The sequence below is a fragment of the Haliotis cracherodii genome, unplaced genomic scaffold (assembly GCF_022045235.1).
Source record: "Haliotis cracherodii isolate W230 unplaced genomic scaffold, xgHalCrac1.p SCAF_3, whole genome shotgun sequence".
NCBI lineage: Eukaryota > Metazoa > Mollusca > Gastropoda > Lepetellida > Haliotidae > Haliotis > Haliotis cracherodii.
This window is the reverse complement of record NW_027266286.1, coordinates 59,067,986-59,080,135: the sequence shown is the minus strand read 5'-3', so window position 1 is coordinate 59,080,135 and position 12,150 is coordinate 59,067,986. Positions and strand designations below refer to the sequence as shown.

The window sequence follows — 12,150 nt, the reverse complement described above, 5'->3', positions numbered from 1 at the left end:
TGGATAATACCAAGGTTGTAACTCTTGATGCTGCTGAGAGATGTGGATGGACATAAGGAGACAACACTATTTTCACAAATATTTTTATTGGCTTGTATAAACAAGACAGTTTCTATGCCCTGCGCCTGATGGTGATGGTGAGTGCAGGGCAACTGTGGCTATATACATTACATGAAAGTTTATACAATCTATCAGTCATCCACCCTGGGTGGAGGGCATGCCACGATCAACTGTCAACTCTGGGTGGGGAACATGCCACTATCAATCATCCACCCTGGGAGGAGGGCATGCCACTATCAATGATCAACCCTGGGTGTGGAGGGAACTCCACTGTCAATCATCCACCCTTGGTGGGGTGGGAGCTCCACTGTCAATCATCCACCCTGGTAGGAGGGCATGTCAATATCAATGATCCACCCTGGGAGGAGGGCATGCCACTATCAATCATCTACCCTGGGAGGAGGGCATGCCACTACCAATCATCCACCCTGGGTGTGGAGGGAAACTCCACTATCAATCATCCACCCTGGTAGGAGGGCATGTCAATATCAATGATCCACCCTGGGCGGAGGGCATGCCACTATCAATCATCCACCCTGAGTGGGGTGGGAGCTCCACTATCAATCATCCACCCTGGTAGGAGGGCATGTCAATATCCATGATCCACCCTGGGCGGAGGCGAGCCACTATCAATCATCCACCCTGAGTGGGGTGGGAGCTCCACTGTCAATCATCCACCCTGGGAGGAGGGCATGCCACTATCAATCATCCACCCTGGGTGGGGAGGGAACTCCACTGTCAATCATCCACCCTGGGTGGGGTAAGAGCTCCACTGTCAATCATCTACCCTGGGTGGGGTGGGAACTGCAGTCAATCATCCACCCTGGGAGGAGGGCATGCCAATATCAATAATCCACCCTGGGAGGAGGGCATGCCACTATCAATCATCCACCCTGGGTGGGGTAGGAACTCCACTGTCAATCATCTACCCTGGGTGGGGTGGGAATTCCACTGTCAATCATCCAATATCAATAATCCACCCTGGGAGGAGGGCATGCCACTATCAATCATCCACCCTGGGTGGGGTAGGAACTCCACTGTCAATCATCTACCCTGGGTGGGGTGGGAACTCCACTGTCAATCATCTACCGTGGGAGGAGGGCATGCAAATATCAATAATCCACCCTGGGAGGAGGGCATGCCATTATCAATCATCCACCCTGGGTGGGGTAGGAACTCCACTGTCAATCATATACCCTGGATGGGGTAGGAACCACTGTCAATCATCCACCCTGGGAGGAGGGCATGCCAATATCAATCATCCACCCTGGGTGGGGAGGGAACTCCACTATCAATCACCCACCCTGGGTGGAAGGCATGCTACTATCAATCATCCACCCTGGGTGGGGAGGGATCTCCACTATCTATCATCCACCCTGAGTAGAGAGCATACTACAATCAATCCACCTTGGGTGGGTGGCAGTGGCAGTGTCACTGTCAATAATCCACCCGAGGTGGAGGGCATGCCACTGTCAATTGTCAACTCTGGGTGGCGAACATGCCACTGTCAATCATCCACCCTGGGTGGGAAGGGAGCTCTTCTATCAATCATCCACCTTAGGAGGGCGGCATGTCATTATCAATCATCCACTTTAGTTGGGGGGGGGGGGGGGCATGTCAACATCAATCATCCACCTTAGGTGGGGGCATGTCAATATCAATCATCCACCCATGGTGGGGGGCATGTCAAATCGATCATCCACCCTGGGTGGGGGATATGTCAATATCAATCATCCACCCTGGGTAGGCAAACTACAAAACTGGGCCACCAGACTTTGTGCAACATTTACAAAATTAACCCTTCATGCATCATGTATGCCTGTCCTGCAACATTCACCAGTGACACCATTGATACAGTGGAATTCATAAATACAGCCTTAGCGGTCAGTCTAGCTCGGATCTCTTGTACAAACACTTTCATACACTGTCATCATATTCTGTTGTTAATCTGCATGTCCATCAGACAACATTGGTGTGAGGGGAGTGAATGACTGACTGACACCCACCATAGACAACTGTCAGCTAACTAGTTTTGTTGCAAGCAGCCGAGTCACACGAGGCAGCTCTACATGTACATCTTAGCACTTATTTCAACACGGAGTAACAGAGGCTGGTACACAGGCATATGTACAGTCTTATAAATCTTAGCAACAAAATAACAACTTCAGGGTCTTCAACAAAATAAACTTCACATCTTTGTAGTGTATTTACAAACTACCTTTAAACACAGGAAATGTACATCTTCCCGAGGCAAGAGAGTTAACTGACTTCAAAAGTCCAGTTTCCACCCTTGCCGAACTAGGCTGGAATTACTGGGCTCGATCGTAGCGCCAGCAGTGGCTTTTACCAGTTATGTCCCTTTTAAGCCTCTCCTATGGACCAATCAGATTCCATCACTTGCGTTTGCTTCACACAAAATGGTGGCGCACAGTCAGGAGGATCTGATCGATAATCAAGATCTATATTGTGATTAAACGGGTCTTACATCGCGAAATGCATCAAATCACATGTGCACCTTCATTAAAAACATGAAAAGATTTGGAAAAGATTTGGAAAATATCTGCTGACAACAAGTTGGCGGTGCACTTGCTTTACAAATCCTGCAATCAACTGAAATCTGCACGACAGATTTTGATGCGCGAATTTGATTGGACTATGCAAAGCCTTGTTAGTCCAGCCAAAATGTAACCCTATAATACCAGCCTAGTTCAGCAGGGTGGAAACTGGACTTTTATAGTCAGTTAACTCTCTTGCCTGGGGAAGATGGAAATGTATGATTGACAAGCTCACTATGCAGTGTCTACAAAATGGGTGACATCAGGGCAAGCCTGATGGATATTACAGCATGATATCGGAAACATATTGCAACCATGACTACTTACTTGGTATAGCACTCTTGTTGACATAACGTAATTTATCTCAAGCATAAACAATGGTATTTTACACTACAGGATACTCTTTTCACAAAAACAGGTAAAATGCACTGAAATTGTGGTCAAGCTTGTTTCAGACTAGGATTATCAAAACATCAGCAGTTATGTCCCTTTGCTGAAAGCCCTGTTTGATGTCGGTGCACACAAACCCACGCAACTGACAGTGTAGTGTTCTAGCATTATTGTGTTCCATACAAAACTTGTCGAAGTGGAACGTCAGTGTCCAACAGTGTCAGCATATGTATACAGGCATCCATATCAGAAACATTTTACAAATTCCAATCACTTAAAAAACTCCAAAACAAAAGACAACTTGATTACTGAAATTACTACTTGGTCTAAAACATTCTTTTGAAGATTTAGTTGATGATTTCATGAATGAGACAAATTTCTGTCTGAAGCAAGATCCACCATCACGTACATCCCTGGCATAAACAGCGGAGTATAATACGGAGGACGCTCCTCTCCATAACACCGCCATTAATAGGCAATGGTTGGAAGGACAGATGCAGTCTAGGTCTGTGGTGAGAAATTACTTCTTCAGGGGACTGTTTCATTTCAAAACTTGCTTTTTAGGCCAGATCAATATATTTTCTTGTTTTAAAGATTTCCTTGGTCAAAATGCCAAAAACATACCAAACCATACTCACTGTAAGTTAACAAAGAGGGTGTTAAACCATACTCGTGTTAAATCTGATTTCAGGTGGTTAAGAACTAAGTTCAAACATCGATGCCAAAACATTTTTGATAATAGTTACAAGGCAAATATATGCAGGACACACCCCTGCTGTTTTCTGTAAATAAATCTGTAATACACTCATGTAAAGTTCTGGTTTTTGTAGGGTGCGTATAAAGATTATCTACAGATTGGTCTAGAAGTTGGTCAGGGTCTTTATACGGCGAATTTGGTAAGAGTCTTAACAAAACTAAAAACAAAAACGTGAAAAATAAAGTATAGTTTCAATCAAACACATCATCTTCATTCAAATAATTTTCTTATTTTCACAAAGGTTCTGTCTGTACAACATGACCTAACCTGCATCTGGCCTTGACCTTATCTGTAACCTCCTTAATTTGACCTTAATATGAAATGAATGAGTGTGGCCTTATATAGTGGCTGAAATTTCTTTTTAACTAAACAACATAAAATAGTGGGTGTTCATTGAAACAATTCTCTTCAGGAAATCAACACATTTCTTTACCTGGGTCAAAATACTGCTTGTTTGTTTCCAAAGACAAAAAGTTCCTTCAGAACATAACACTACAGCATCAATATCAAATATCAATACCTGAAGTCAGACTCCGTGGTTATATTTCAGTATGTACATACAATAAATCCAAACACACAAATCACTCAAAAATTATTTGATTTAATCAACATGGAATTTTTAACCCTTGAACCAGTTGGTGTCCAGTACACAGTCGGAGAAACCCACAGAAACATGCACAGGCTGTGTGTCCTGGTGTACACAGTCGGAGAGACCCACAGAGACCTGCACAGGTTGTGAGTCCTGGTGTACACAGTCGGAGACCCACAGAGACATGCACAGGCTGTGAGTCCTGGTGTACACAGTCGGAGACCCACCGAGACGTGCACAGGGTGTGAGTCCTGGTGTACACAGTCGGAGACCCACAGAGACATGCACAGGCTGTGAGTCCTGGTGTACACAGCCGGAGACCCACCGAGAAGTGCACAGGCTGTGAGTCCTGGTGTACACAGTCGGAGACCCACAGAGACATGCACAGGCTGTGAGTCCTGGTGTACACAGTCGGAGACCCACCGAGACGTGCACAGACTGTGAGTCCTGGTGGCCTGTTTCCCCATCCTGGAGTACAAAGGTCACACACATCATCTGTACATAGAGGACAATTATCACATACCACCTGGATTCCATCAAGCTTATGGCTGGACTGGGATTCCCTATCCTCATATTTCCACAAGTTCACTTTCTTAAAATTTAACCATTTTTATTCTAAATACAAACAAAGTGTGAAGCCCCAGAATGAGTAAATGGTTATGGAGTCTGCATGAAGCAATCAGGTTTCTGATGGTTAATAAGTAGAAGTTAAGTATTGAGCAATCACAGGGACAACTTGATTAATAATACATAGTGATGTAAACACAGAAATTACATTTCACACTGCCTCCGCAGCAATGCACAAATGAAAATGCATTTGTTTTAAGGAATCCAGCTGTTAACACTATTTAGTTTAGTAGATCATCTCAGAACTAATTTGATAAAGAACAGTGGTTATCACTTGATGAACTTTAGTACCAAGACTTATATAACACTTCCCAGATGATACCATTATAAGGGTTAGATGCAAAATCACAATCAACCAGATCATCGGTATGAATTACGTATATCATTTGTTATAAGACAATGACTTCCCTCTCCAGTCTAGCTCATCATCCTCATCCTCATCATCATCCTCTTCATCATCATCATCATCACAGCTTATCATAATGATTATGGATATAAGAAGGACATTAACAAGAGACATGTCTAGACCTAGCTAGGACACACATGAGATCGGGGGTAGTTGCACCAGGGCAGAGACGTCCAGCTACACTCGTACGTGCTGCCACCTTCAGGGCGGAGCCCTGGCCTTGACCCTGTGTGTGTGGACATCATCTCTGTCATGGTAGCAGTAACAGTTGCTGTAGAAGGAGTAGCAGTGGTTGTAGTTGTTGCTGCTGCTGAGGATGCAACAACATCAGTATTTGTTGTAAAAGTATAGCCATACTATATTCAGTCATGTCCAGGGTCTGCATGCACAAAGTGGTCCTGGAACACTACTATTGTAAGTCTATGTTAAAGTATATATGCATCACAAGCGTCTTAGTGCTACGATCTCTTTGTGCAGGTGGGCCCGGGCAGGTACTACCACACCCCCACTGAACAATACTATCCCAGTGTTAGCAGCAGTGCTTCGTGTGTGTATCTTCCGCAAGTTTCGATACACTGTGATGATGACAGCATTGTAAAAAATGTCTTGTTATACTTTGCATCCTTCCAACTGTTTGACTTAAACATGTTCCTTCAGAGCCCAAGTGACCAACAAGCCCATCTATCACATGTGTTCAGACATCGGCAGATACACTGCTTCCCTGACAACTGCTGACAGACAACACATGGGAAGACTTCTCCGGCTTCAATCACCACACATCTCGACCAGTCCCACACATTTATACTGCTTCCCTGACGACAAATATGGAGGACTTCTTCACCTAGTACCTGGCTTAACCTCACAAGTCAGCCTCAATACTCATACTGATTCCCTGACAACTTATTGATTGACAATAGGGCAGAATACTTCTCCACAAAGCACTTGGCAACACCAGAATCAGTCTGAAGACTTATACTGCTTCCTCGACAATATGTGCAGAAGACTTCTCCACAAAACACTTGGCAACACCAGAATCAGTGCTTGGCAACATAGAATCAGTCTGAAGACTTGTACTTCTTTCTTGACAATATGGGCAGAAGACCTCTCCAGAGTGCTTGGCTACATAGAATCAGTCTGAAGACTTATACTGCTTCCTTGACAACACGGACAGAAGATTTCTCCACAAAGTGCCTGGCTTCACCCAACATCTGGACAAGGAGTCAGACTGTAGGTATACCACTTCCCTGACAACTTACTATCTGACAACAAAAGCAGAAGACTTCTCACCTCACATTTGGACAAGAAGGCAGCCACAGTATAACACTTCCCTGACAACTTGCTATCTGACAACACAAGCAGAAGACTTCTCACCTCACATCTGGACAAGAAGGCAGCCACAGTAGGCATACCACTTCCCTGACAACTGGCTGACTGACAACATAGCTAGCAGACTTCTCCCCACGTGCCTGGCTTCACTTCAGAACTGGCTAAGAAGAATGACTCTGATGATCCTTTGTCTTCCCCGAGGACTGTCAGCCATCAGCTTTCCTTGAAATGATCCTCCACAAGTGTTAATGGTACTCGCTGCTTATGAGATAACTTGTTGCAATGTTTCTATCAACATTTAGACAGACGGCATCTGTAAGCACACATCATGGCCTGCCTCCTGTTTCAGCACAGCCATCAGATGATGCTTCACTGTGGACTTGCCTACCATGATGCCTGTCCTTACATCAGTGTATTATTACATCAGTGTATTGGGCATTTGGCCTGATGCTGGCTCATCAACTTCAGAACCAACCCCCTGGTAAGCAACATATAGCGAAATACAGTCAAGACACAAATGATTTCATGTTTGAAAGGACAAATAAAAAAAAATTCAGACTTTTTTCTAACTTGATAGATACTTATGCCTCCATGAAGGGCACTGCAGCAGAAAATTCTCAAGGTCATAAGTTGAACCGTGCGGGTCAGCAATACAATTCATCAACATAATTAAAATCTCCAAATGAACAACTTGGGGAAACTTCACACTTGCTGAATGAACTCTGACATCTAATTCAATATTGTGATGCCATCATACTTTTGGTTGAATCATATAACTACATAAAAATGCCATCATTGTGAAGATGACAGAACCCTCTGAAGCCTGGAGTTTGTTGGTTTACAGGAATAACAAGGACGTTCCACAGGGAGACCTAACATCCACACACACGGAGGGCACAAACGGTCGATTATAGGAACTATTACTGAGAATCAAGGGGACACAATCAGTCAAGATCTGGCGAGGACTTGCTGCTGGAAGGAGGGTTATCTTCTCCTGTGTAGATCTTCAGAGCTTTCTCTTTACGAGGTGAGTAAGTCAGCCTTTGACTGGAGCGAGATATTCTATAAAAGAACAAACCAAAGTTAGATTCAATTAACAAGTGATTGGTTGTAATTTTTTTTTTTTCAGAAGATACTTTAAGAGACATTTTTGCTTCATTTATCTTGATCATAAAGTTTTAATAATGGAGGATAATTGTCCTTTCATGTCAAATAACACATACCACTCAAACACAATTAATTTTTATGACTACAGTTAATCTGTCAAGTCATGTTGTATTTATCTCATAACATGACATTGTGTGATCAGTTATATTTAAATTTTACCACAACATAATAATACCTGATATTTTCTTTCTGCTGAATTTCCTTCTTCTTTTCTTCAGAGAGCTCCATTATTTCTTCAGTTTTATCCCTGAAACAGGAAGTCATGACAGCTTATGAGAATGGCACCTGAGTTTCACTTCCGCGTGAAGAAAGGGCAGCAAGGATGGACTTGTGATTCTGTTGGGGGGTGAGTTTAAACCTTGTGTGTATAGAACACATTATACAGTGGGCTTGTGTCATTAAAGGGAAGTCCTTTTGGCAGCAGAGAAAGAGTCATGATTTACTTGTATTTAGACCCTGTATGTCCACATTGTCAGACATTTTTAAACAATACATTCGGGTTAGGTCAAGGATTCATTAACTTCCATTCTTAATATCGATGCTTCTATTTATCCACACATTGATCCACTCAATTGGGATAAGATGACATGCATCAACCAAGTCAGCAAACCTGACCACCCGATCCCGTCAGTCGCCTCTTACGACAAACATATTTGCCTTTTACGGCAGGCATGGGTTGCTGAAGACCTATTCTACCCCGGATCTTCACGGGTACACCTGTAATTGAATCATATGTTTCACCTGTAATCATTTAATCTCATCTGAAATTACATCACATGCCTCTACTTATCCCATCTCACCTGTAATTACTTATCCCATCTCACCTGTAATTACTTATCCCATCTCACCGGTAATTACTTATCTCATCTCACCTGTAATTACTTATCCCATCTCACCTGTAATTACTTACCCTATCTCACCTGTAATTACTTATCCCATCTCACCTGTAATTACTTATCCCATCTCACCAGTAATTACTTATCCCATCTCACCGGTAATTACTTATCCCATGTCACCTGTAATTACTTATCTCACCTGTAAAATATCACATGTCCATCATCACAGATATAGAGAGGCCACACGTTGAGGGTGGAGACCTGAGGGTTCCAGTCGAGATCTTGTTGTATCTCCAGTACCGATGTCTCACACGGGAACGTGCCCTTGCCCTGTCAACAGTCAGCATGAGTACCTCACACCACGGCCACGCCTAGCATCGGACTTAATCAACAATATGATGACCACAAAGAGGCTCTACCCACCGACTCCAACACAGTTCTACTTAGGTTGGTTGGTTGGTTTGTTGTTTAACGCTGCACTCAGCAATATACCAGCTATATGACGGCGGTCTGTAAATAATCGAGTCTGGACCAGACAATCTAGTGATTAATATCATGAGCATTGATCCACGCAATTGAGATCGATGACATGCATCAACCAAACCAGCGATCCTGACCACCAGATCCTGTTAGCCACCTTTTACGACAAGCATAGTCACCTTTTACGGCAAGCATGGGTTGCTGAAAACCTATTCTACCCCCGAATCTTCACGGGTCGCTCTACTTAGGAGACATAATGTGTTTTCAGGTAGGTAACCTGTAGATTTAACTGTGTTTAATTGAATTTGGAACCGAACGCTCACCGTGAGCAAGCTTTGCAAAGCTTTTGTTCTAACACCGAACGTCACCATTATGACGTCATATCGCTCATTGTGATGCAAAAGATGTGACGTCACAGTCATATATAGAAAACCACCAAATTCCAAGCTCTCTGTTGTCTCCAAAACTTAAAATACATTCTCTTTGCAGTTTCTATAGTGTTTTCTGACAAAATTGTCACAAATCCTTTGAATATTGTAGTAACTGCAACTTTGCATTTTGTAACCTATAATTGTAGATAAAATTATTTAAATATGCCTACAATGCGTAAAAAAGGGAACTATTCTTTGAATATTAGCTTATGCAGTGACGTGGCTGTCAAATGGGCTGTTTCAGTTAGAAGGGGTTTATTGTGATTTAACCAGTAATCGAGTAATTTCCAAATTCATGGCAGAATGTTCATTTAAACTATGCATTGAACTCTGAACTGCAAGTTACAGAACAGGTACAAAGGCCTACGTTAAAGACTGCTTACTCAGCAATATTCAGCTAAACCCGGCCATTGTAATAAGCCAGTCTGGATAAGGCAAACAATGACTGACATTCTATCTTAGTCAGCTCATACAACACATATGCCGACCTAGTCTCACTCTGAGTTCTGTGACATTAAGATACGAGGGATGGTATTTTGTAACAAGCAATGTCCTTACCTTGGCAAAGTCCACATTTTCTCCTGGGACAAGACTCTTCTCGGCTATCTGGAACATGAAGCAAAAAGCTTGTACAACAGACTTGATTCAGTAATATTCTTATACCAACACTATGAGTGAGTGTGTGAGTTGGGTTTAACGCCCCCTTAAACAGTATTCCAGTTATATTGCAGCGTGTCAGTTTTATGTGGGAGGAAAGCCTGAAGTGATGCAGGTCTTAGACGTTTACCACTTCGGTGAAACCCAAGAGCACGGGTATGGTGCTGACAAACCTAGAAACATAATTGGAGTAAACTGAGATTCGAACCCACAATCATAGGTTTCTGGCGTGCCCAAGGGGCTGTTGATGGTGGCATTAACTCACCTCGCACGACATCTTCAATGTCCGAATGGTGAAGATACAAAATTTTTTATCCAAATATGCATATAATGAATGGGTGGTTGAGTGAGGTTTGAGTGGTTGGAAGGATGTAAGGTAAATGGCAAGCTCAGTGTATGACCTGCGAGTGAGTGGGCGAGTGAGTGAATGAATGAGTGGGTTGGTGGGTGGTTTGAGCGAGCAAGTGGGTGAGGGAGTGAGTGAGTGAGAGAGTCAGATAGAGAGAGTGAGTGAGTGAGTAAGCGAGCGAGTTGGTGGGTGAGGGAGTGAGTGAGTGAGAGAGTCAGATAGAGAGTGAGTGAGTGAGCGAGTTGGTGAGTGAGTGAGTGAGTGAGTGAGTGAGTGAGTGAGCGATTGAGTTGGTGGGTGAATGAGTGAGTGATATTTACCCTAAGTTTCAGTTCCTCCACTGTCTGCTGGTTGAGAACTATTTCTTGGAATGGATCAATTTCGTACGTTGATGGGTGCCATCGCCTGATGTAGAGAGCAAGCTGGGACATGGACGTCATCAGCTCAGGAGCTGGAGTGGAGGATAAAACAAAACTTCAATCCTTAAACAGGCGGAGGACTGTAGTAGTGTAGTGACACACACAGGTTCAGATACAGATATAACTGTGTATCTTCAGTGTGGACATACCGGCATACCAACAACAACCAGGGTGAATCATCCTATCACATACCATCACACACTCCAACCAATGTGACAAGACTGCTACAACTATTGGAATCAAACTATATTTCTAGCCAGCTATGAAAACACCTGCACCCAATACACAAGATCTCTATAGCACATGTACCAATACACAAGATCTCTATAGCACCTGTACCAAGCACACAAGATCTCTGCAGCACCTGTACCAATACACAAGATCTCTGCAGCACCTGTACCAATACACAAGATCTCTGCAGCACCTGTACCCAGCACACAAGATCTCTGCAGCACCTGTACCCAGCACACAAGATCTCTGCAGCACCTGTACCCAGCACACAAGATCTCTATAGCACATGTACCCAACACACATGATCTCTATAACACCTGTACCCAGCACACAAGATCTCTGCAGCACCTGTACCCAGCACACAAGATCTCTGCAGCACCTGTACCAATACACAAGATCTCTATAGCACCTGTACCAATACACAAGATCTCTATAGCACCTGTACCCAGCACACAAGATCTCTATAGCACCTGTACCTAACACACAAGATCTCTATAGCACCTGTACTAATACACAAGATCTCTATAGCACCTGTACCAATACACAAGATCTCTGCAGCACCTGTACCAATACACAAGAACTCTGCAGCACCTGTACCCAGCACACAAGATCTCTATAGCACCTGTACCTAACACACAAGATCTCTACAGCACCTGTACCCAGCACACAAGATCTCTGTAGCACCAGTACCCAGCACACAAGATCTCTACAGCACCAGTACCCAGCACACAAGATCTCTGCAGCACCTGTACCCAGTACACAAGATCTCTGCAGCACCTGTACCCAGTACACAAGATCTCTGCAGCACCTGTACCCAGTACACACGATACTACAGCATCCTTGCCTAAAGTTACAGTCTAAGTAGAAGAT

At 43.6% G+C, this 12,150-nt stretch overlaps 1 protein-coding gene across 1 annotated transcript in view; it reads right to left on the bottom strand.

The window, feature by feature from the left end:
- Positions 1-95: 95 nt before the first annotated feature.
- LOC139473891 (ubiquitin carboxyl-terminal hydrolase 47-like) overlaps positions 96-12,150 on the bottom strand; it is a 48,753-nt gene continuing 36,698 nt past the window's right edge. The window contains exons 29-33 of the mRNA XM_071256685.1: positions 10,951-11,081; positions 10,183-10,230; positions 8,913-9,043; positions 8,053-8,124; positions 96-7,772 (exon numbers count right to left, since the gene is read on the bottom strand). Coding sequence (XP_071112786.1) covers positions 7,655-7,772; positions 8,053-8,124; positions 8,913-9,043; positions 10,183-10,230; positions 10,951-11,081 — 500 coding nt within the window. The 3' untranslated portion in view covers positions 96-7,654. The remainder of the gene's footprint in view (positions 7,773-8,052; positions 8,125-8,912; positions 9,044-10,182; positions 10,231-10,950; positions 11,082-12,150) is intronic.